This window comes from Periplaneta americana, chromosome 12 (assembly GCF_040183065.1).
Source record: "Periplaneta americana isolate PAMFEO1 chromosome 12, P.americana_PAMFEO1_priV1, whole genome shotgun sequence".
Lineage (NCBI taxonomy): Eukaryota > Metazoa > Arthropoda > Insecta > Blattodea > Blattidae > Periplaneta > Periplaneta americana.
This window is the reverse complement of record NC_091128.1, coordinates 137637076-137664802: the sequence shown is the minus strand read 5'-3', so window position 1 is coordinate 137664802 and position 27727 is coordinate 137637076. Positions and strand designations below refer to the sequence as shown.

General features: G+C 34.5%; 1 protein-coding gene across 1 annotated transcript in view; it reads left to right on the top strand.

Moving 5' to 3' along the window:
- The window catches only part of eff (ubiquitin-conjugating enzyme E2 eff), a 57182-nt gene extending 49131 nt beyond the window's left edge, over positions 1-8051 (top strand). The window contains exon 6 of the mRNA XM_069842124.1: positions 6112-8051. Coding sequence (XP_069698225.1) covers positions 6112-6251 — 140 coding nt within the window. The 3' untranslated portion in view covers positions 6252-8051. The remainder of the gene's footprint in view (positions 1-6111) is intronic.
- The last annotated feature ends 19676 nt before the right edge of the window (positions 8052-27727 follow it).

Genomic DNA, 27727 nt, shown 5'->3' with positions numbered 1-27727 from the left:
AACTCTTCTACAAGAAGGCTCAAAATTGTGAATAGTGGGGGGAGAGAAAGGGAGAGAGATAGAAAAGAGAGAGATAGGAATGCAGGGAGAGAAATGAATTACCGAGGCTGAGAAGGAATTAGGGTTCAGTTCGCATATCTTACGGGGGCACAGATCCGATGGTCCGACTATATTTTGTATTGAGAAACATTAATTTTATTACAGTCTGGTCGGTTTGTATTACAATATGGGGATTGTTTAATGTGTTCTGAAACGAATAATTAATTAATGTTTTAAGTTTTTAGGCACCTATTTGTAGGCAATTTTTAACGATTTGTAAATTAAAAACAGTCATATTGGCTGTTTTTTTTTAAATTACGCATTCCAAATCAGAGTCCTTTTAATCACCATTACCTGCGTTTTGCGTGTCCAAAGTTGAAAGTAAAATTCGCGTAGTTTAGTTTAGAACAGTAATGTATTTGAGTAAAGATACTTGTTGTGACTACAGAGGGGCATAAAGTAGTTCAAACTCAGTTTAACATTAATCGTGTATATTACAAAATGCCTCCAGGTTGATTAATAATACAGGTTTTGTCATTCTGAAATATACCTACTTTAATAACACAACTTAACTTGGGCAGAAATTGTAACTTCCGCTTCCTACGTTTATCTTACTGGCATGCTATGTGTCATATAGAATTCCCATTTGTCGAAACAAGTCTGTGATCGTGCTGTAGTGACAAGGTTTAAGATGGCCTTGAGTGTGTTTATATCTCTCCGAGCGTGGGGAATACCCAGCATGCCCTATTGTTCACTGCATCATTACAAGATTTGCGTCTTTTTAGAATTTAAAATATAGATGATTTTGTGTCAAATTGAAAGAAATTTCTGAGAAACCAACGGATCTTACAGATGTAGATTGTCGTTGTGCATTATACGTCTAGATTAAAGAAAAAGAGGAAACGTCAAAATTACTGTTTTTATAGCCTATAATGTAATTGTCGAGGAGTCATTTTCGATATATGAAGAACTTAGTTGCAATATACATGGTTTATGATACTCTATAGTTCGTAATATGACTAATACAAGCAAAAAAAAAAAAAATCAGATTGAGTATTTTATGTGTGTCTGGTTTTGCAAACAATTATATACATTGAATATTTCGAGGGAAAAATTGTTCCGGTGCCGGATATCGAACCCGGGACCTTCGGTTAAACGTACCAACGCTCTCCCAACTGAGCTACCCGGGAACGCGTTGGTACGTTTAACCAAAGGTCCCGGGTTCGATACCCGGCCCCGGAACAATTTTTCCCTCGAAATTATTCAAGTTAACTTTACAGGGAGTTATACCTGAAAACTTGATTTGCAATTACTGTATATACATTTTCACATTTAAGGAAATTATTAGGAAGAGTGAATAAAACTTGTAATGACAGTGTTTACTCACTTGGAATGTTGATATTATTGTTGAGATTTCATTGTGCTATTTGACAAAGATCTTGTGTCTTTGCAAATATATTATTCTGAGATTACAAATAAGTACATTATAAACAAAATCTTGGGAATTGACTAACATCAAATAAGTTGAAGCGTTACATTTGTGTACGGTTATTCAAAAAAAATGTTCGAGCGCTTTCCCATATTATACTGGATCAGTAGACGGCACCCTTGGGACATGTACATACATACATACATACATACATACATACATACATACATACATACATACATACATACATACTGTTTGTTTTACGTATTCTCTACGCGAAGTGTTAAATTGCTAAGGATTTCTTGAATCAAAAATTATGTCGACTTTTATGGTTTTTGTCTTTCACACTTTCCAATTTTCTAAGAAGATTATGTACTGTAAGAGGACTGAAAACTCACTTTTGACATGAAGAAATTTCTCTACAAATTTTTCTCGCATATGTTTATGAAATCCATACTACGAATAGAATTGACATAATATACTGAATGTTGTGAATGATTTGAATTATTATTATTATTATTATTATTATTATTATTATTATTATTATTATTATTATTATTATTATTATTTTATTATTATTATTATTATTATTATTATTATTATTATTATTATTATTATTATTATACATGCAGTGCATGTTCAAAATGCCTCCAACTCTTTAGCATTAAAGAAAGCTTGGAATCTCGAGTTAACGCCTTGAATTTTCTATCTCTCTCTCTTCTGACACGCTATTCCTAATAAACAAGTATATTTGAATTTAAAGTCCACACGTGTGGAGTAACGGTCAGCGCGTCTGGCCGCGAAACCAGGTGGCCCGGGTTCGAATCCCTGTCGGACCAAGCTACCTGGTTGAGGTTTTTTCTGGGGTTTTCCCTTAACCCAATACGAGCAAATGCTGGGTAACTTTCAGTGCTGGACCCCAGACTCATTTCACCGCCATTATCACCTTCATTTCATTCAGACGCTAAATAACCTAGATGTTGATACAGCGTCGTAAAATAACCCAGTAAAATAAATTGAATTTATCCATGACCATAACGAAAAACATGCCTTTACTAAATACTTTTGGGTTTGTAAAGTAGGCTTTTATTCAACATTACTTTATTTCACTAGTGAGATAAAGACTTTACCTCACAGTTTGAACTTTATCTCACAGTTCATTAGTATTTTCCTAGTACCCGGGTACACACGTATGCTTTTCCATTGAACTATTACTCAAGACGTTAATATATTAGTTACTAGAATAATTAATTATAATTTGTTATTTATCCAACACCTTAGATACCATTCTTTACTAATCATGGTCTCCTACATCATGACCTACCTAGTAACGTATTGATTCTAAAATCCATGCCATGATATGTGATTACATGAGGACTTATTTTCAACATATTTTCTTTTATAAAACATAATTTTTCGTTATGGTCATGGATAAAATTACGTATGGTACTTGTGAGCATGATCTTTATTGCACTCGTGTAATTTAAGCAATAAAGATGCACTTACCTCACAAGTACCATAAATAACTATTAAAAAGCACTTGCATCTGAGCATTTGTGCACAAATTGTGCCAGCTACAATACTTTGTAGGGAAATACTAGAGTTAAGACTTGTAAAATTAAAATTTAATTTGTTCAGCCGCACATAGTGACATAGTTCACATTTGCATATGTACCAATGTGTTGCATTATTGTACTTGTTTAAAAGATAGTTTTTAATGTTCCAACTTTGAATCAATATAACATTGTCAGAATAGTTAACATTGAAATTCATTCTAAACTGTTATACTTGCTCTACAAGTTTTCTGTTGTATAAAATGTGCAAATAATTACTTAAATAATTTAAAATTATTTTAAGTAAAACTATTTTTAGAGATTACTTTGCGTGGAGTGACGTTTGCAGAAGACTTAATCTAAACGTAGAATTCATTGTGTGTGTATGTAAGTTTGATAAACACACATGCACTGAAAGAGTAATGGTTCATTTTTAACATTTGGTGCATGAAGTAAATCATTGGTACTGTATCTATTACCATATCTTTTTTTTTTATTGTACACTATAGCAGCCTGCTTGCAGACTTGATTTCAAACCTCTTTTCATTAAAATAAGAAAATTTTAATTACCAAAATTAATGGGTTTGCTAAAGCATTGAAGAGTTAAAACTTCTTGTATGGTAATGTTATCAAGAAAATTGATGCGAAGTAAAAATCATTATGCGGTAAACAAATTACAGATTAATTTCAATTTAAATTTCATTACTATTTGACATCAGCTAATTTTACATTGATAACCTCAGGGGTCCTGAAATATAATAAAATGTTAAAAAAAATAAACATGATGAATAATATAATGAAATAATTAATTTTATATTAATCTTGAATTATCTTTATAATTTTTTATTTTATTTGTTATACAGTAGAACCTCTATTTTCCGTGGTAGTGAAGGGGATGAACTGAGCGGTTAATCAGAAAAATCGTATAATCCGTAACATGGAAGATTTTGTAATTTCCTCCGCGGTTTTGTATTTAACTCGCTAGGTAGTGGATCAGAAGTTCACTAATTTAGGTTTGGTTGTCAGCGACGGGATTTTAAGGGGAAAAGAAAGCCCTTGTAATGGCTGTCTCAGGAAAGATAGGAATAATGGTATGTTGTAGATTTACATATTTTTTACACTTTATCCTTGTTTTTTTTTATTAAATCGCACAGTTGTAACTCCAATCTCATATTCTGATGTGATATGAGCCACAGTTTCCCTTTCCCAAAACATTCAGTTATTTGCACTTTTTTCGATACTTGGTAAAACACGTTTTCTGTTGAAAGCCATGGAAGACATTTTATATAGAAGTTACGAGTATATAGAACGGCAATTCGAACAGTAGACAATATTATGTAAAGATAAAGGCTTGTAATAACACTCTCTAGAAAAAAATACATAAGACCTACTGATATAATGTACAAAACAGTACTCCATATAAGTTATATTATTTCTGAAGCAAAAAAAGGGGGGGGGCGAGAAATACAGACGTGGACAAATTATTAACAAAATTGACGATTTTTATGATAATTCTGTTTACAAAATTTGACTTTTAAATTTAAAGTACAGTTGACAATTTTGCATATTTCCATCACTACAATAGACAGAAATATGCAAAAATGTCAACTGTAGTTTAAATTGAAGAGTCAAGTTTTGTAAAAATATATAATAAAAATCTTCAATTTAGCTAATAATTTATAAATTAGCAAAAATTTTAACTGCATTGAAGAGCCAAATTTTGTAAAAATAAAACAAAAATCTTCAGTTTTGCTAATAATTTGGAAATATCCAAAATGTCAACTGTAGTCCAAATTGAAGAATCGAATTTTGTAAAAATATACAATAAAAACCTTCAGTTTTGCTAATAATTTGTAAATATGCAAAAATATCAAATGTAGTCCAAATTGAAGAGTTAAATTTTGAAAAATATACAATACAAATCTTCAATTTGGCTAATTATTTGGAAATACACAAAAATGTCAACTGTAGTCTAAATCGAAGAATCATATTTTGTAAAAATATATAATAAAAATCTTCAATTTTGCTAATAATTCGTCCACGTCTGTAGATAGTCGGATAATCCACCAATCGGTTAATAGGGTGCCGAATAATCGAGGTTGTACTGTAAATATTTTTATATCAATATATGTTACTGAGAAAACTATAGGTGATGAATCTTTACTGAATGTCTGATTATGCCTAATATAGTGTCTTATGCCTAATATAGTGTCACACAACCAAGTGAGAAGAACCTGCAAATCTTTTAAATATGACCATGTTAATTTTGAAATGCCACCCCTGTTACCAAATGAAGGGTACACGGGAAAAACGATAAAGGTCCATCAAAAATCGAAATTGAGTTAATAATGCTATCTTATAGTGGAAAGGGAGTACTATCATGTGGTCTAGCTAGTAATAAGAAATCATCGTTCTTGACATACCACTACGTCAATTTCTATTAAATACACATATAACAAAGTATTAAGTGCTTAAACTTTAAAATTCGTTTTTCTCGAAACTTTCTAAAATGGACCTTGATTGTTATTCCCATGTACCCTTCAAATAGTAAACCAATGACCCCATCTGTCTAGTAGTGGTAGATTATATCGCGACAGATAGGGGAGAGAGGGCTCGTGGAAAGTGTGCATCTATTGATCTGTTGAAATTCATTGGTGAAATTGTTCATATTTGCTTCTATTAAAAACAATGTGTGGGCAATCGAAATAGTTGAAATAGTTGTGTACTGGTCGAATTTGAAAGTCTTGTTTTGGGCACTGGTATAAGTATATTAAATTGGTTGGTCTCTACAGTGGACATCCATACCTCAGCATGTGTACTGTTTCATGGTATTGTGTATGTTTTGTTTGTGTTTTTCTGATACCTGATACTCAAAAGGGTGATTAAATGAATTGTGTTGATAGATTGGTTTGAAACATTCCTCAGTCATCATCCTTTGTATACATAAATGTATTCTGCATTTATGAATAATTTCCTTAGAACCTTTTATTAAACATTGTTCTGTTATAAATAATTCATTGTGTTGGTTTGTCTGTTTTTGAATTGTGAAATATTTGTATAAGAGTGTTTAATGTTTCAATTTCTTTCCAGTTCTTTTGTCCATCTGCTCTCTGTTGTGCGACCCAAACCCGGATGATCCGTTAGTGCCAGAAATAGCTAGGATATACAAGACGGATAGGGAAAAATACAATGAACTTGCAAGGGAATGGACGCGCAAGTACGCCATGTGATGCCCTCGACCTCCTACGGCGGCCCAGCTTACCCAAAATCAGCTGTCCGTTCTACATTTTCTAAAGAGAAATAGAGAAACAAAAAATAAATAACAGAACAAGAACAACAATGAAATCAAACAACTTAAGGGACTTCCTGACACTGGTGTTCTTTAATTCTGGCCGTTGCTAATAATTCATCTCTCAACTCCACCTCTTTTTGATTAAAGAGATATTTCGTGAAAAGAGAACTTTGTTCGATAGTTTGTTGTCCCTCCCTTCGAATTATTTGCACATACACTTGGTGGTTTTTAATAATATAAAAAAAAAAAAAGATTTTTTCGGTGGTGTCAAAGTAGGTGTAATTTTTTTATGATGTGAAGCATTAAAAGCAAAATAATGACTCGCTGAACAGTTTGATCTGAGCATGCAAGCATGGATCTGGGTTTTTGCTGGGATGGTATGCTACTTTTGTCCGGTCACAGGAAGTTCCTGAAAACCTAAAATTCTTTTTCCCTCTGTCACTGTCTCATCTTGTCCACCCTGAAGACCACTCCTCAGCATGACTGTCTGTTCTAGTTGGACACTTCTAGTTGCCAGTTAAAATCACGCTCCTTTCCCTGCTTCATTACACTGCCATCCATTTTTTAAATCCATCCGGTTTTGGAATGGCATTCCGTACCCTTGATCCTTATCCCTTTCTTTGGGTCCTAGATTAGGCTCATATATCATATGGGAGGTTATTCGCTTATTCGAATAATAATTTAAGAGAGGAAAGAAAAGAAAGGCACCATGTTTGAACCTATGAAAGAACAGGACCTTTATTATTTTTTCTCTCATTGTATATTTTTTTCCCCCCCTCTCATTATTTTTCCAAGTGGAACTTGTGTAATCATATATTTGTGAGACTTGTTAATAAACACTGAATAAGACACGGTCGGAATAATTATTTATATATGTGTCGGGTTTGTAATTGTAATAGAAGCTATTCTTTGTTTTGTTCCAGCTGAGACCCAATTGTTATTGGTTATCAAATTCGAACATGATTCAAAATTGTTTCCAACTCTTGTGGGAGGTATAACATGGTTTTACATTCATTCATTCATAGTAATGAAACGTGTTACACAATTTGTGGGAAAGAACTATCTCTTCATAGTCAGGGTTATCTTCATTGAGTCATGGCGAAATATTTTTGCCACTGTAAGATCAGAATGCTATCATGCGCAGCATTTATCATCATCAAACATCTGTGAGGTGTTAGGTGGGATGCATTATTTGACATTGGGATTGTTTCTTGTGATAGTGCAACGCTTTGGTGGAGTGCAGTTTTTCCAATTTTCGGAATATGGTGAACAAACCAGTGCATATTAGCGTAGTGTTGGTCTCTACCGAAAGTTACAAGAGATTTTTAAGTCATTGTGGTACTGGATGGCGTGCTATTCTTTTGGTAACTTTTGGTAGATGTTGAGCGAGGCATTACTTGTGAATACTGTGAGAATTCTGTTTTTACGTTGATTTCAGCACTGAATAGAGATGTCAAAATGAACTGATTGAGTGATTGTAGTAATTTAATTTAGAAAATTTTTATCTATAATTTTCTGGTTCCTTGACAGTTGAAATATTGAAGTTGTGAATGAATCAAGGTTTATTTTTCACTATCATTTGCAATTTCCCATTGTGTAAACATCTCCAGCGCTGTCCTTTTCCTCATTCATTCAGATTGCCGGTAATTTTTTTTTAATTTTAAAAGCAAGCTTGCTATTGTACAGTGTGCAAACCTTACAAAAATTTGCAAATAAAATAATGTAATGAAACGTCCAAGACTGAAATAATTTTTTGTTCATTTTGTTTGTTCTTGTTATTTATAGAATATTTGGAGTGGTAAAAAAATAATTTCTATTTATTGTAAAATAATTTTGTAAAATTTGCTTTTACCAACTCGATCAGAGATAGTATAAACTTTTCCTTTTAAGTTACTTTTCTTTCTTTAATATGTAATGTAAAGTCTAACCTTATTTTTTTCTCACAAATCGATATATACCTTCATTCATGTCGAATTCAAGAGTATAATTTTCTTCTTTCTTCTAATGAATCGCACATGAGCTTGCTTGAGTATTTATAACATTGACAAAGTGTTTGTCACTAAATATTCAACTTCGTGAATGCTACATGAGGCAGAAGTTGGCGTAACTGTTCAATAGTGATGAGCTGATCTGCAATGAAGATATGACTGCAGTTTTTAATTCCTGCATACTGAGACCCTGAGAAGATATGGTAAGAGATTTAAAAGTTGTTTATTCTGTTCAGAGTGTTATAATATATTCAAATATCGTATCACAGTATGTAGATGTAACAGTTTTATCAGATGTGTGATTATTTTGATTTAAAGATATGACGTGAATTTGTACATTATTTCAATTGATGGTGATGAATTACAACAAGCACTCGATACACAAGTATTATTTTGTTTACAGTTCGGTTAGAACTGTCATATTTTTAAATATACTGGATATATATATATATATATATATATATATGGTTGGGTAGTTGGAAATGCATGAAGTCATACCCTGGCATTCTGTATAAATCTGATACGCCTTTCATCTGTCTATAGCAGTCCTTTTCAACCTGTGTGCCGTGAGGAAATAGGAATAGTAAAGGTTGTCGTAGCAAAAATTGGAAAAATAAAAGTGGAAAGAGTAGTAAAGAAGTGAGTTCACAAGAGTCAACTTTCAGCGAACAAGGCACAAGTCAACATTCAGTAAACACATTCCCTCCTAAAACCCTAAAAATTCCCTCTGGTTGGAAACCACTGGTTTGGATTATATGAGTGTGACGCAGGATTTTAAATTATACTGTTAGTGTGCCACATGCTGAAAAAAGTTGAAAAACTCTGGTCTATAGGGTCAATGAGAACAATTTTTTTTCCTCTCCTACCTTCTTCTTTCCTTGCTCCAATGCAATATAAAAACCCACAACAGTGGAGCTTCGATTATTGTTGTTTCTGCTAACCATAATTCGCTATTAAATACTATTAAATTAATTTGTTGTCGAAATTTGATTAAAAGTGAATTTTGCTGGACCATGTAGGCCTACTAGCTCAGAGATAGCAAGTTGAACTTGAGATCTGAGGCTGCTCTTGGGTGTGTGTTCAAATCTTGCTTGGACTGATTGGTTGGTTAAATTTTTCCCAAGGTTTGTCCAACCATTGTGAATGTCAGGTAATCACATGGCGATTCCTCAGGCTTCACTGCGTTGGTAACAGAAAAAGAATGTACTGGTACATTTCTCCTGGATGTCCTAACATTGGAATATTCTCGAGCATCTAGTTACATGCCCAAGTGTTTCGTTTCTTGACCCACTGTCTTTTGACGGATTCTAAGAGTATTTCAGCTTTTAATTTCTATTTCAAAGTCTGTAAATAAACATAGCATCCCAACAAAACATGCAATTCAATGTTAAGGAAATTTACAGAATTTTTTATGTTAGCATTTCTGCAAGAAATGTAAAGGATTTAATAATTTTCATTGAATCACATTAACATGATGCATGTTAAGGAATAATACAGGGTGAAAGTGATATAACTGTGCAAATTGAAGGGGACAATAGAATACATTAAAATAAGTGGAAAAACATATTATGCGTTTTGTAATTAAGTGCAGTGTTAATAGAAAACTAGACTGAAAGTCTGGATAGTATGGCAACAGCACATTGCCAGTTCACGTACGAAAGCACATATGCAATCGGTCTGAACAGTCCCTTAGTCACACTACTAGGGTTGTCAGACTTCCTAATGGCATGAAGTAACAATATGTGTTAATCTTTTTATTTAATTTGCAAGAAAACCGTCCATTTTATTGAAAAACTGCAAAGGAATAAATCATTCCTTATCAGCTTCTCTAATACACTTGTCGAGTAAACCAATGTTAATATTTGGGGAAAAAATTATCCCGCCCTTCCCCCGGGGAAAGTATTCATTTGGGAATAATATATTATAATTTTCTGTTGTACACTATTCAAGAAATAAGCTTTTAAAATCTGGACCGTTTTATTACTTCCGCCCTGAATATCTAGTAATACATAATTTTATGCAATGTTATATCTTAAAAGATGTATTTATGTGGGACTAGGTTTTATTTTTGGAAGAAATTGTTGCTATAATGTGTGTTGAAATAATTTGGTTATTCCGATAATCGTCTGGTTTTTTATGATGGTAATCGAAGTTCCACTGTGTATGGAATGCTGAGTATTGAGTGTATTTCTTTGCTACCTGTAAAAATAATTTTCAGTACATGAAGTATTGAGGTTTCACTAGTATCATTTGTTCTGAAAACATTACTTTAAAATTATCTTGTGTAGTAATTCACATTAACAAGGAAGAAATCTTCTTTGTGAAATAACTCTACACAATTAATTGAATGTGCAGAGAACACAGATCTCATGTTTGTATTTTGTATACTTTTAATGTGAAAACCCAAGTATAACAGTGTTGAACAATTGACCCTCAGAGTAACTAAAGTTAATACATGATACAGTATAAACTGTATATCTTATTAAGGTTACCAGATTCTTTTCACAATTTCTGGGGACAGATATCGATATATGAAAAAACCACCTTCAACATTTCTGTTACTTTGCCATTCACTTATAGGTCTATTATTTTTACACACCTTAAAGAATTAAAATATCCATTCTATATTATACACATTAAAAATGTTCATTCAACATTAAATCCAAACGTTTGAGGTGGGCAGGGCATGTAGCAAGTATGGGCGAACCCAGAAATGCATATAGAGAGTTAGTTGGGAGGGAAAAAGACCTTTGGGGATACCGAGACGTCGATGGGAGGATAATATTAAAATGGATTTGTGGGAGGTGGGATATGATAGAGACTGGATTAATCTTGCACAGGATAGGGACCGATGACGGGCTTATGTGAGAGCAGCAATGGTTCCTTAAAAGCCAGTAAGTAAGTAAAAGTGTTCATTCTACTTAAACTGCTGGTGTTTTCAAAAGAGTGATTTTTTAAGCCGGTCTTCTCTAGATCCCACTTTTGCAGCAAATTCCTGAAAGAACATATTGACGTTGGTTAAGATAGCAAGCATGGCTCGAACAGTTTCTAAACTCATTCTGGACTTTTTGGATCTCTACAACATTTTCATAGAAAAAAAAATCTTCACTGAACGTTATTTCCAGGAAGATGCAGAAATACTTCGATGAACTTCTGGAAGAAAATAATTTTCTCGGAGAAAATAAAAAAAATTTCACATCATTTTGAGCAAAGAGTAGTATTTTTTCATTCCACTTTGGTATTTTCTCTGAAGTTACATATTTCTTGAAGCAAGAAATTTTATAAATAAATTATTTCATCCAGGTCAAGTTTATATAGTTTGGCAGAAAAATAATGGAATGTCTTCTATTTCTGGAGGACATCTCAATAATATACATTCCACAGGTATCTTATCTTATTAATGAATACCAAAGGCACAATGATATTCAACAGCATTTTCTTAAAATTATAATAACACTTTGAATCTGGGGATATCTGTGTACAAATTATTAAATTTGGGGTATTCCAGGGACGAATTTTGTTTGGGGACAAAAAGCAAAATTTGTGGACGTCTGGTAACCTTATCCTATACTACTGTTTGAGTCTTCTCAGTAGTAAGATGTAATAACAGAAATACACTCTGCATTCTTATCTAAGTATATTGTTGTGGACTAGTCTCAAAGTAAACGTATTGTCCCCTTTCCGCTGACTTTAATACGAACTAAAAGTGTAATTGAGTATATAACTGCTGGTAGAATATTTAATAGTAACTTGTGTGCGCCAGATAATGAATTTAAGATCTGAAGTCCGTAATTTACGTTTAAGATATCTTTACCGATAAGAAGATATGAACTCATTCTTTGTTCCCTTCTCTTGTTTTTATATTATCTGTAAATTAAAATATTTTGATCTATCTAAGAGTTATTATCACTAATACATAGACAAAATTTTATACATAAGCCATTTGTCCACTACATTGATAAATATTTTCTAGACATTTCTTTCATAAAAATAGACGAATTTCAAAGGGATGTATATGAATAAAATGGACTGCGGGGATGTGCGTAATTTGTTCTATATAGCCACCTTTTGTTCCAGCATCTTACTCGTTAACATGTTCACAATGGAAAATATTAAAGTAAAGTATGTACATATTTAATACTCGTGTGATATATTTTAAATGTTGCCTTTTTCCTATCTCCCTTCCTAATTTCTGTAGGTCTGTACTGTTTGAAGTTATTGTTGAATGTAGGTCACTAAATCACTGCTTCATTTTTCTGTACAATGTTTCAGAATTTTCGTTTTATGTATGAGCAGTTTCTTGCAAATCCCATTTCTTCTCGTATTTGAACCTAAATTTGGTTTTATTTCTGGGAAGGATGCTGTAATGTTACATTTTGTATTTAATTTATAAATTTCCATTATTTTAATATCCTTTAACTATTAAGTGTCAGTTGCTTTATAATGTGTAGTGCAGCCCTGAGCACAACAGGGAAGAAAAAGGGAACGCAGTAACTTCCGCCCATATCCTTTTTGCTTATATCGCCCTATAAACAAACACACACTGAGGCACTGTGTATCAGTGGTGGATCTCAGGCGACCAGCGAGAGTCAAAAGTTCGTAAAAGCTACAATGCCTGCCTTATACAATCCGTCACTGAACAATGCTTACCTTCCTGCCTACTCGTATCGGCCATAACATTACTGTCTCAGCCAGGGAAGATGGTGTGAGGAGTTAAGGGGTAACCTGCAGTTACCTAATTGAGGTGTTAGTGCCCAGGCCTGGTGTAGCTTCTTTAATAGATAGCCATAAAAGAATTCACTATAAAAGTAATTAGTAGTAAGGAAAAGAAAACTTAATTTATATAACAGATTTCACAGAATTTTGTTCTAAGAAAAGAGAATATGGGCCTAATTATTTACATGCTGCAATATGAAAACTAGTATAGAAAAAATACCATCAAGAAATGAAGCTTTATCTCCATCTAAATGGTAAGTTTATTCCAATAAACACAAATATTTTTCCATTTGCCCAGAATACAATGATCTGTGCCTTCTAATGATCTGTTGAATGATTTTATAGCATACACAGTGGATTTATAATGGTCCAACAAGTGTTACACTGACCTCATTCTCCATCGCTGAACTCGATGAGTTATTCATGGGCTGGAAAGCTGTAATGTGCAGGTGACACATCATTCTGGAACAATTCCAGATTTTACCATGGCCATTAACAATGACAGCAGCTCTTTCTCGGAAGTATTGAGATAGTTCTTCCTTCGCTACTGTTGATTTTATTCTTATCATTTGTGTACTTATATTTCAGTATTGGCAAAGTGTATTTTGTAACTTTTATCGTACAATAGTTGTCACAGGTGGGGTTGCCATATGTATTGGTTATAAAATCAGAAGAGAAAGTTTTAATGGATTGGTAATCTAAATGTATTGCGCATTAAAAGGAGGATACAAGGAAGAGTATCACAATTTTACAATTAAAAAAAACAATGTAACTTATAAAATTGAATATTGAAACAAACCTGTTGCATAAATTTGTAGTATTAATATGTGCTGTAAGCTTTATGAGCTCTCCTCCCCCCCCCCTTCAGATGTACTAATGGAAATTAATATACTGTCGTGTTTTAAGATTCAATTATTTCCTCACAATCGGCATTTTGACGTCTCCGTTTTAGGCAGGACACACTGTCAGGCTTAAAAATCGAGATAATACGGACGTATTGCAACCCTAGTTAATGCATACCATTTCATATAGAGCAGGCCTGCAGAACTCTCAAGTAGGGGAAATATGACGTCAGCCTCACTCCACTTCTATTGGGGATGATCGACTTCCGCCGCGATAATGAATGTTGATGCAGCCGAGCGTAACTAGAACGCCGTGACCGCACAGGTAGAAAAGGTGGGTAGGGTAAGAAAGGGGAGGAAAGCAATCGCTCTCAAGAGCTACAGTCCTGCAGGTCTGATATAGAGTGATACATGAAGTTATTACATCTGTGTATTCTGTGAATGACTTGTAAAATGATAAATAAAATATAGTTCATTTAATTGGAGTTTCAGAAACTTTACTTAAACAAGGTACTGAGAAATCTTTGAATTGAACTAAAAACAAGTAAAATGTCTGTTTTATACCACCAGCCTGTTGCTCATTCATCTCACACTCGCACCATTTGTTGGTACTTTTGAAATAAAAACATTGAAATCGTGGAAAGGTTGATATACATATTTATAAAATGTTTAATGTTTAAAGTCCTCTCTGTTGCGAAATTTCAGTGTTATTAGTGAATATTTATGGCACAGTAAAAAAACTTTCCTCTGTACTGGAAGACCCAGTATTCTAGAGTATGATAAGTTTACGTAAATACCGAACGAATGCGAAATTATTTACTCCAGTAACCCTTATAATAATACGATGTTGCGATAATAATAATAATAATAATAACAATCATAATACTCGTACGTACCTGGTAGCCGTGTTTATGTGCTGAAAAACTAAAAAAAAAAAAAAAAAAAATCTTACACACTGGTTGGTCAGCATTTTTCAACATAGGTATGCTCTGCCAGTTGAATCTATGCGTGTTAATGACGTTTGTTTTAGTTCTAGTTCTTGCAGAATATTTTAATCGAATTTGTGTGTACGGCAGTTCTTACAAATTTTATTTCACTAGCCGTGATTTTTCTGTCACTTCGAATGGTCTAGGCCAGGCATGGGCACTGCATACCACCCCTTGATTTCTCCCTCCAAAATATTTTACTTGTCTGCGTGTAGCTACGTACAGTAAGCAGAATCACAGCGTTCTGATCAGAGGCGTGTAAGGTGGTAGAATATGACGAATAAATTGTAGGTTTCGTTTTAATTTAAAAAACGTGGGTACAAGACTACAGTATTTTATTATGAATAAATGTATGAGAACAAGACTATCTTGTTAATACGAATAAAGGTAAGCCTATGGGTACAAGACTTTGTTATGAATAAAGGTTGGCCTATGGAAACGACTATTCTGTTATTACGAATAAAGGTAGGCCTATGGGTACAAGACTATTCTGTTATTACGAATAAAGGTAAGGCTATGGGTACAAGACTATTTTGTTGTTATGAATAAAGGTAGGCCTATGGAAACAAGACTACTCTGTTATTACGAATAAAGGTAAGGCCTATGGGTACAAGACTATTTTGTTATTATGAATAAAGATAGGCCTATGGGAACAAGACTATTTTGTTATTATGAATAAGTTCAATTTCTCAACTGTTCAGTTGAGATTTATATAAAACATATCAGGCAGTACTTCGATCTTGAACACGAGAATTTTGACGAACATGAACTTGCGAGTAAGAGTTTAAAATAGGATTGTTAAAAATGATTTAGTCTATATTAATAAAATGTCAAATAAAACCAGTAAGGAATTGTATGAAGTATTACCTAATGACAAGTCTCCTAACTTACGTAATTTCGCAGCTAAGATGCTGGCAATCTTTGAATTCACGTACTGCATGTCTGTGATCATCCCCCCCGGGCCCTAAAACTGACCTGATGAAAAACAGCCTACAATTTCGTAACTGCTGTACGTTTGTGTAGTAATAGTATTCATCCTCAGACTCGTCCTCATCAAACAGTATAGGCGATTTAGAGCATAAGGGCCATATTCATAGACATTCTTAGCGCGGGCTTCCGGTGGATGATCAGCGAACTAACGTTTTTCGTAATCATAAACCAGTGTTTGCGATATGATATGAATCCTGTACAAGTAACCAGTCGATAGCCGGGGCTAGTTTAGCACGCTCTTAGCGCGGGCTAGCGAAATGTCTATGAGTAGCACCCTAAGTGATTATTTATGAGTGCTAAACCATAGTAACCATACAAATGTCTATATTACGTATTTGAAATGTCTAATATAATGGCATGCCGCATTAGTTCTGTACAACCCTAAGCGGAAGAGAAGTCAAGCTCATGTGTTGTAAACTCATCCGAAATATTGTGGAAGGAGTGAACTGGATGTTTTTCTTTTTACCTCCCTTCCTTATGCCCATGCCTGGTCTAGACTGCTGTCGTATGAAAACATCTTTCCCCAAGGTATTAGAGGCATTGATTCTTCTGTGTTCTGGATTATAGAATGTTTGAATGATTGGTTAATAATGCCCATTTATGTTTTATAATTTAGAATGTATGCCGGTATGTCATAGTCACGATAAACCGAGTTTAAAAAGATAGATAATTGTGCAGTTTCTTGTTATATATTGTCCACACCTGTGGAGTAACGGTTAGAGCGTCTAGCCGCGAAACCAGGTGGCCCGAGTTCGATTTCCGGTCGGGGCAAGTTACCTGGTTGAGATTTTTTCCGGGGTTTTCCCTCAACTCAATATGAACAAATGCTGGGTAACTTTCGGTGTTGGACCCTGGACTCATTTCACCGGCATTATCACCATCTCATTCAGACGCAAAATAACTCAAGATGTTGATAAAGCGTCGTAAAATAACCTACTAAAAAATTCTTGTTATATTTTTCCAGTAAAATATGCATTTATAACGCGCGTGAAATCTACAAATTGAAGCCTTCCCCTCCCCCAAAGAATGTCACTTTTACTTACACCGTAGATTGTTCAAAATATAAAATTCATAAAAGTGTTTATTTTGAAAGTGATGAGAGAAATTTTATTTATATAATTATCTGCAATTTTATTTATAATTGCTCATTTAAAATTATCAGTATACGACTTACCATTATGTTGTACTGAGTCTGATTATAATAATTTCTGCTTTTTGAAGTCGTAATACCTGTGAGTTTGAGAAATTGTCCTAACAGTATTTTTGCTGGCCCTTTTACGAAGTCATTGAAATGCAGCGTGGTAGGTAGCAATAAAAACCATTATTTAATAAATATATTTAATCTTTTGTTTAAAATCAATCGTTTTTAGGAAATTAAAACATTTGTGGCAGTTTTGAGAATGATTAGAAAATGTTTATAACATCTCACAAGGAAACATTCTAATGGGGGCAGATAAAAAGTTAAATTTTTATCACCATGTTAATGATGTCAAAAGAAGTGCTTATACAAATTTAGGCCACTCGACCGCAATTATGGAGGGCTGTAAAAAATAAGTTCGCCAGGGGCCGGTAACAGAAAGAAAATACAATTTCATTGGAAAAAATTATTGGAACAGACACAGCAATTGTCGAACTATTTTTCAACATATTCCCCACCATAATTAAGACATTTGTCATATCATTGGATCGACAGAGAGGTGCAGACGGCTGTCAAACGCTGGTTCCGATCCCAGGCGGCTGACTTCTACGACACAAGGATACAAAAATTGATCCCATGGTATGACAGATGTCTCAATTCCAGTGGGGGATATATTGACAAATAGCGCAACAATTACTGTATCTGTTTCAATAAATCTTTCCATGCAATTGTGATTTTTTTCTGTAAACGAACCCAGGGAAAATCACTTTCTGGACTGTCTCGTAATTGCGGTCGAGTGGCCAAAATTTGAATAAGCACTTCTTTTGACATTATTAACATGGTGGAGGGAAAAAATTTAACTTTTTTATCTGTCCCTCATCAAAATGTTTGCTTGTCAGTTGTGTGTGGTAAACTGGACAACTTCTAAATTTAGGTGACTATTGCAGAGGTTTCATAAATGTTTAGCTAGTAGAAACCATGAGGGTAGCTGCCCTTAATTTAGGGTTGCCATAACGCTTATATTATTTTAATCAATATTACAAAAATATTAATACAATAATTTGTAGTTTGAAAAAAAAAGTATGTATTTTATTTGGGCAAGTTTTTTTATTTAATTTTTTTAATCAAATAATATATGAAAATTATTGATTTAAAATTATTTAACGATAAATTTAATTTCGTACAATAAGAAATGGGTACTTGACTTGTTTCTATAGATTTTAAAATTCCCGGTAGTAGGTTGAACTCCTATAGGCCTACATCAATCCGTGGCTGAATATTTCCGGACCAAATATGATATTACATAGGGAATTGAAGTGACTGAATACATTTTTTGGTGCAAGAGGAATCATTTCAAAATGTTGTGTAAAGTTGTTAAAAGAGTGTAGCTGTATGTTCGTGAAGATGGGACAGGAAAAAATAATATAGACTATATGGGCTATTCCATATGAAATCGATCAGTAAAAAACCTTGCATTTTTTATACTCTAATTTTTTCCCTATTTATAGAAGGTGCTGAGGAGAGTGCATTTTCAAAAATATACTATCGAAAGTCAAACGGTTTTCGTATTGTTGAGCGACAAATTTAGCGTATTTTAGAAAAACAAGCCTCTTTCAGCGCTCAGAACTCTGGAACCATTTACTGTAGAACATTGAACGAGAGCTCATTTTGAAGCTGACATTTGGTAGGTTATGGTAAGAAGTAATCCTTATTTTTATTGTGTACAGAGACACAGATAATCTGATTTTACTTACTTTTAGGCTTTTTGCTCATTTGTAAAAATGTAAAAAAAAATATTAAGAAAAAAACCTTGCATTATTAAGAGGAATTCGGAATTGTTTGCTTAGTGGCTCGACAATAAGTTTCGAGGTATTAAATAAATTATTTTCACACGCCTAGACTTGAACGGCGCAGTACCGCACGCACTGGCCGAGAGATGATGATAAGCGAGCGTTGGGCGTCATTTTACTCCTGTGTTTTATGAAAACTTGTAATGAAGCTAGCCCTGCTATGCGCTACTAGACGAAACATCACGTGTTTATCTCCTGGCCTTGCTTGTCTCGGCTAGCTTCCGTCTCACAGTCAGCTGGTTAGTTCACGCGCTTACTATTTATTTTCTTTATTTGATATTTTCAGTACTTTCTTATCAACATACCATCAGTAAAACATATGTGTTTATTTGTACTTTCAATGCGGAATCTAACTATATATTTTAAAAATATTTTTTCGGTGGCAAAGGCGTCTTAAGGAAGAAAAATCTAAATTTCTTTCCATAAAAAGTAAGAAAATCTGTTTATATGTCAATATAAACTTTAATTTCTCAGCATCAAAATAAACCATGATTTTGATCATTGGGTGAAAGGGTTTCGGAGCTACAACAGTTTAAAGTTGCAAATTTTATGAAAATACGATAAATTTAAATATTTTTAATTTAAACACTATGAAGTTCTGATGCCACAAACTTTGCACAAAGCACTGTATCATAGTTCTCTACGTACAAAAAAAGTTTCATTGTATTTAGAAATTGTAAGGTCAATTTTCTCTATATTTCGGTCGATTTGAGATGGAATAGCTCATATATACATTTTTTCAAAATACAAATTTATTAATATTGATTATAATATGCTGTGTGTTTAAGATAATTCTAAATTAAGGGTAGCTACCCTCAAGGGTTTCTATAGTTAAGTATATAATATATGTGTTTTTCCTCATTACTAGTTATCAATCCCACGGGAATCTTCTGCAGTTGCGAGATAACTCTACTCACAAGTTAAAAGTGAGAAGGGTTCAAAGCATGTGCGGGTCACCGATCCGAGAGTGAAATTAGCAGACGCACCGGATTCCTCAAGTTCAAACGTTGCTAGCAGACTGGTTCGGTGTCCCTAATTTGGCTCCCACACAGGTGATGCGTGGGGAGAGCAAGGGGGATTTCGGGCCGTTCGCCAGGTTACACACTGCTTCTTACAGTACGATCAATAATCATTGCCGCTTATCGGTCAATTTTTACATGTTTTCAGTCAGTTTAACCTGTAGGGGAAGGACACTAATTCAGAAAATTGTCAGTGTTCCTTTACTAAAGGACAGGATGACTAATTCTGGCTGATATTCTAATCACCACGTGCTCTTGTCGTCGTGTTTAAACATGTGACGTAGCACATTCTCACCACGCCGCCAGTTGGCGCCACTGCGTGGTGTGCTTCAGCACGTGGGCGCGTGTGCGGAGAGAACTACCGCACTGTATTGAATTTGTAACATAGAACAATCGAGATGTTTTACTAATTGTTCATATAATGCTTGACGTATATCATCTTAATGTTCATAGAGCAGTTCTTATTCAAAATTAAGCCACGAGTTGGGTTTAGTTAAAGGATTGTTACGATTAAAACTTGTCTTCTATATGGGCTATTCCATATGAAATCGATCAGTAAAAAACCTCGCATTTTTTATACTCTAATTTTTTCCCTAATTATACAAGGTGCTGAGGAGAGTGCATTTGCAAAAATATACTATCGAAAGTCAAACGGTTTTCGTATTGTTGAGCGACAAATTTAGTGTATTTTAGGGGGGGGGGGGGAAACAAAAAAAAAACTAGCTCCTTTCAGCGCTCACAACTCTGGAACCATTTACTGCAGAACATTGAACGAGAGCTCATTTTGAAGCTGACATTTGGTAGGTTATGTTAAGAAGTAATCCTTATTTTTATTGTATACAGAGAGACAGATAATCTGATTTTACTTACTTTTAGGCTTTTTGCCCATTTGTAAAAATGTAAAAAAATATTGAGAAAAAACCTGGCATTATTAAGAGGGATTCGAAATTGTTTGCTTAGTGTCACGGCAATAAGTTTCGGGGCTATTAAATGAATTATTTTCACACGCCTGGACTTGAACGGCGCAGTACCGCACGCACTGGCCGAGAGATGAAGATAAGCGAGCGTTGGGCGTCATTTTACTCCTGTGTTTATGAAAACCTGTGATAAAGCTAGCCCAGCTATGCGCTACTAGACGACACGTCATGTGTTTATGTCTCCTGGCCTTGCTTGTCTCGGCTAGCTCCTGCCTCACAGTCAGCTGGCTAGTTCACGTGCGTACTATTTATTTTCTTTATTTGATTTTTCAATACTTTCTTATCAACGGTGCACCAGTAAAAAATATGTGTTTATTTGTACTTTCAATGCGGAATCTAACCATATATTTTAAAAATATTTTTTTCGTTGGCAAAGGCGTCTTAATTAAGAAAAATCTAAATTTCTCCATTTCCATAAAAGGTAAGAAAAACTGTTTACATGTCAATATAAACTTTAACTTCTCAGCATAAAACACAGTTGTCTACGGACAGAAAAAGTTTTATTGTATTTAAAAATTGCAAGGTCAATTTTGTCTATATTTCGGTCGATTTGAAATGGAATAGCCCATATGTAGGCCAATACTTCCCCTTATTTGAAATTAAGTGATATCTGATATGAAATTGTTCTCCGATTAACGATTTAACCAGGAGAACAATAATTATTGACCTCTCACATAATTTTATTTATAACTAGGAATAACTAGTTTTCGATGTAGGCTAGACCTTAGAATCCATAGTTCATAGTAAGTAATTCATTGCCATGGCACTCTATTAATGTTCATGATATTTACTATTCATACATTACAGGTCTAGCTACAAGTCAAAAATATTTATTCTTTTCTGATGACATATATGTATTTTAATGTGAGAAAAAATATCTTTTATCCATGACTGGTATCTAGTCAGCGAATAGGGATTATAAAGAATGGACACTTCGCGTCGGTACCTTTGATGTAGTCGGACTGATTTCAATGACCTTCAAGCCAGCTAGAGCGTGAGATTCTGCTTTCTCCCTAGAGTTGGCGCTGACATCACACCAGCTAGCAGTCGACACAGCGGAAATATAACACATGTAATTAATACATCTAGGTACATTATGTACTCAAATAAAATAAATTGGATCCATAAAATAATAAATCCGTCATTAACTGTAATGTCTAGACTCTAGAGTTCCTTTATAATGAGAGTTGAGACGTTGACCCCAACAACAATTAAAATATGTAATGATTTGATAGCACTGAAAATGGAAAAACAAAACTCTTACGAGAAGTAAAACCATATACCTATATTATATTATATACAAATATTAAACGAATTTGATACATAATTTTATAATGTATTATATTATTTTATCATATAAAAATTATTATTACAACTAGTTCGTCACTGAGAAATAAGGAAAAGCTGTTAACTTGAATTTATTTGAAGCAAAGCGTTACTGGATTATGCAATAAGGTAGGTGATGTTTGGATCCTGTGTCTCAACTCTATTCTCAATTATTATCTTAGCCTATGCTCGATTACAATAATCTCTAGCGCTTGAAAGTAGAACTAAACGCTGGCGCACAGAGAAACAAAACATAGGAAAATTCGCTCAGTGTCCATTCTTTATAATCCCTATTCGCTGATCTAGTCTTCATTTCACCGTCCTTAGCAACCTAAACAATGACTTTATTCACAATAGTGAATTAATTTTTTTTTAAATCGCTCTCTCCATGACATCCAACACATCAGCAACAATAACATTCATTCATCACAAACAACACATTACAAAGAAATGGCGTGGAACTTAAAATTAAATTATTTAGATACTAGTAATGAAATGTAAATAGGCTAACAGATACTGTAGAGCACACGAGAATAAAGAGATTGATATTATGCGTTTCGCATCGGGCGCTAATCTTTCCACACGCAGATAATATACAATTTTACTCTCTTATAGGCCTACTATAAATTACTATTTTTTTTTGTAGCTAAAGCTTTACTTTATCCCACTGTCTTGTCAGCCCCTCAAAAGTAATATGACACCCATGCATTGAAGGATGTTGTGGCGGATTACCGCACCGGACCTACAATCCGGTTATGAGATCACTCATTTCGTTTCCGTACTGTACAGGGTGTCTGATGTTATACCTGTTTTTAGAAAGATGGGACATGACAGTAGCGCTGCGATCGGAAAACAACTGAATGTTACATAGCGTGGGAAGCTTGTTGGAATGGCAACCACAGTTGAGTTGCCAAAGTTACAGATCCCACGTGGTGAGTGATTCATAGCTCTCTTAGCGCCATTTGTTGTGCACACAATGTTAGCATTAATACGTTTCATATTTTATTTTCTGTCGATTTTTGTACTGTTTTTTTTTTCAAGTGTCGGTGAATGTTTTAATGTCAGCCACGTAACAAAAACTGCTAGCTCACATCAGCTGATCACGTGATAGTCCATACTGGCAACACAGCGCTGTAGTTTCAAGCTCGGCCGCTTAACTGTCATGTCCCATCTTTCAAGAGAACAGGTATAGCCGGTCATTTTTGTTTAGGCAGCCCAAATATCAGGCCAGGCATGTGGGCGGTATTTAATGATTTCGCAGGCGGAATTAGGGCTGTGTATTGAAATTCATGTGAATGTCTTCGTATGATAATATGTTAAACATGTGCAGTCAATCTGTTATTTATTTTCTTTCGGCTTCGAAACATTTCTTTTAGTTGCGTTTATTATTGGAAAGTGTTTTATTGAGTCATTTGCTCTTCTTATAGTCCCGACATTATTTCTTAGTCCGTAAATTGTCACTAGTCCGACAGATTAATTTGTTTTGCTTCGTTCGGGATAACTAAAGGACATAACAAAAGAAATACATATAAAGAGCAGACAACGTAGACTTTTAACACACTTTACTAATTCATTTGAAGATAGTTTGAATATAGCGACGCTACCATGAGAACGTCACAATCTGGGTAGACCAAGAAAAATGTTGGATTCAGACTATGACAGACCATTTGATCTACGACATACCAGATCGACGTTACCTGCATGGAGTTGGACCATATTGACATATTTTGCTTGATGGAACATGTCTTTCACTTTTGCTGTCTATAATGGTCAGGTGTGGGCAAACTTATTTGCAGGAGGGTCAAATGAAAAACCAAATTTATTTGGTGGCCCCAAGACTTTTATTCGTTAATTTTAGTTCAATATTCATTTTTTAAAATTTGAAAACGCACACAATAGATTGTCATGAACTCTAACACATATTTTGATTAATACAAAAGAAGTATAGGCCGTACATATCTAAGAACCAATATTCATTTTTAAGAATAAAAAAAAAAGGGAATATTATTTATTATACGACAATGAAAAAATACTACCACAACCACTCATTGTCGAATACTCGACATTCCGCGTCTACTTTCCGTTTTTAAAAGCACTAGCAAATCACATACTGTGGTACAAATACAACATGAACACGAGACGATGTTTAGATATAAGCGAGTGAATTATAGATGTACCACATAATAATTTTGGGGGACTCATACCTTAAAGCATGTCCGTTGACTTTCCCGCTCCATACGCAGGGTTTGCATGCATAATCAGTAATCGCCAATCGGAGTCACAGTATGATCTATACCCTTTTCGCTGTAAGAAAAATCCTGGTATAAACACAAGCACGTGCCTGTCTTACCCGTGATTGGCTCCCAGTCGAAATACTCATACTACGTAGGAAAATATAGTTCCGTATTTGGAAAACATAACCTTGTATTATTTGAAAAAAAAATTGAATTCTAGTTATTAAATATGACGAAACATATAATACATCTTCATCTTCAGACGCTAAATAACCTCAGATGTTGATACAGCGTCGTAAAATAACCCAATAAAATAAAAAAATATACATCTTGATTACACAACTTTTAACACTGTATCACTTCGGAATATGTATGATAAGACTTTCTTGTGTTAAATTTTAACGTACCTTGTTTACACACTAGAATAATATGAAATATACAGACACACGAAAACACACCTCAACGATATTCTCAACACACAACTCAACTTCAAAACACATACACTCCTTGACTCTACACTACGAACGCACCCTCACAGGAAACAACAAGAAGCGTCAAGACCAACAACGACCAGTTCTGAAGATGACCCATAAATAGGTCGAAACATGTAAACAAGGTACGTTAAAATTTAACACAAGAAAGTCTTATCATACATATTCCGAAAGATATAACTTAACTCATATGTAAAACGTTATGTGAAAGAAAAACTAGTTTTATATTTTGTTATTTATGTTGTAAGCGGATGAATACTAAGAGTAATACCAAGGTAGTTTGTTCCTGTAATATGCTGACGCTACTTGAGCTTGTTCTCGTAATCACTGCTTAGTATGGCTTCTGCATACTAAATGTATGTGGTTACTAAACATAGGAGTGAAAACCGTCTCAAAAGCGGAGAGAAAGAAATAGTGTTGAATGTATATAGTAAGTTCCAATTAATAAATTAAAAAATAACAGTTTCCTAAGCAAACCAATGCATAGTAGTGAGATTAGGTCTACTTTGACGAGTAACGGGAAATGTTTAACATGAAACAGAATGTACAGGAGTGGGCGGGATCACTTGCTGAGAATTTCTGGCGCCAAACTGCGGCCAATCAAGCCTCACTTCAGTCACGTGCCATTGTTTACTGTAGGATTATTCTTACAACGAAAAGACTATAGAATCCGAGCTGTCATTTGTACTCTAGGCGGGTCCGAGCCATCAACACGTGATCATGGATAAATATTTAATAGGGTGCGAAACTGCGGTCAGCACCATCTGGCGGCAGGGGGGGCTCAAATAAGATGATCAGCGCCCAACGTCGTAGGTGGTGAACATTAGAACTACGTGTTGGGTACATTACCCAGAGTTCTCTATTTATCCGTTCGAGATATTGCTCGAAGAGACAAGATGACAGACAGAAACTTGCTAAGTGAACATAAAGTGATACTACGTGTGTATAAGCAGTGTAGGTTAAACAGTGATGTTTATGGACGTTGTAAAAATAGTGTTGTTGAATGTATTGTAAAGTAATAGTAATATAATAAATTTAACTAAGTAGTTCTTTCAGACTTTTCCATTGCGCTGCACAGTAAATACCCAAAGAAACAGTCCCAATTATCTAATCTTTTGCTTTATTTTTTTGTCTCTGTCTGGTTATATTTTAATTGGGTAGTGTAAAATAGATCGTATCTTTTATCTTCCAGGTGGCTCCGGTAAGAATTTTCAGTAGGAGATGCTGTGAGGAATAAAAATGTAAATGTTTTATTTTAAATTGGGTTAGTTTTGAATATCGATGAGGGTGGGAGGGAATACTTTCTGCACAGTTTAACATTTTCGTCACCAGGTGCGCTGCTAAATGCATGGAGTAATTAGTTACTCTTTTCGCTGCTTGGTGCGCTGCTAGATGTAATAACACCCCTCCTCCCAACAGGTGGCAGCAAATTAATTTATACAACAGCGCCTCTAGTATGTGTTACGGGAAACTCAGTAAGTTTCGCATCCTATTATATATTCATCCATGACTTGATTTTCAAAGAGGGTAAGATTATAACCCTCCGGTCCTGCTATTGGGAAAAATAGCGCATGCGCAGATGAATTATTTTTACGTGTGGCTCACCTATTGGTGTGTACTGGCAGAGAAGCTTGTTTGGCGCTGTGATGGAATAGTTCAAGAGAAGGGGTGTCAGGTGGATCATAACGGAACTCAATGATTGACGTGAGATGCGAGTAGCATTGAAATTCAAGCAGTCCTTTACTTGAGCGAGAATCACCACTCCTACATCGTGTTATTTTTTACGAGCAATAAATAGTGAAATTCGTTCTTCAATTACCGTTAACTTTGCCTTTGGCAACTTCTGTCTAATATTCGTAGTATACATTTTATATTTTCTGAAATAGAAGAAATTGTAAAGTTACTTATTACGAGGGACGTAGTTAGCCCACTCCTCTACAATTTTATTGTCTCGTATATACCAATGGCGGACATTCCTGCGGCATTGCCGCAGTCATGTCAGATCTCAGCGAAGCATCAAACTTACCCCCTACCTTCCCCTTCCCCCACTCCATGAAAATACTGCGCGTATACGTGGCGGATTATACTGGACTGCTGTACTTCGGAGCTTCATTAGTGATACAATGTCTTTTGCAGAATTATATGAATCGAGAGAATATCACACTTACAAGAAAGGCGATTCTTTCATTTCTCATGTTTAGGATCAGTTACAAATATTCAGGACGCGAACTTAAATATGTACATTCTTAAAATAGACCACCTGTTATACGAGTTCAAAGAACACAGATTCAGTGATTTTCAAAGGATGGAGAAAGATTTCAATATTTTTGCCATCCTTTTCATGTTTAAATTGAAGATGTTATCCCAGAATTGCAGTTAGAGGTACTGGATTTGCAGAATGATGGCTTCTTGAAAGCAGAATATGAAGATCTACTGGGCTAAAATTTTTTAAAAGATGTCCAGTACTACAGATCCATTGCTTAGACAGTTTACTTAAAAAATAATGAGTACCGTCATTTCCCATAAATATGGTCCTGGAACATAACTATTGTCCACGATACAACTATTCAAATTTTGTACTCTATAACGCAGTACGTCGTTTATCTATATTTTTGCTGTACTGTAGTTTGAATTCAAGTCACTGCAGCTTTTAACGAACGGTCTATGTTACTTCTACAATGTTCTTTAAATGGTTGTATCGTGGACCATAGTTGTGTTCCAGGACCATAGTTATGGAAATGACGGTATGTATTCATCAACCTACCAATGCGAACAGCTGTTTTCTAAAATGAAATTTATAAAGTCCAGCCACAGATCCCGCTTAACCGATGGTCATCTCCTTGCGCAACTGAAAATA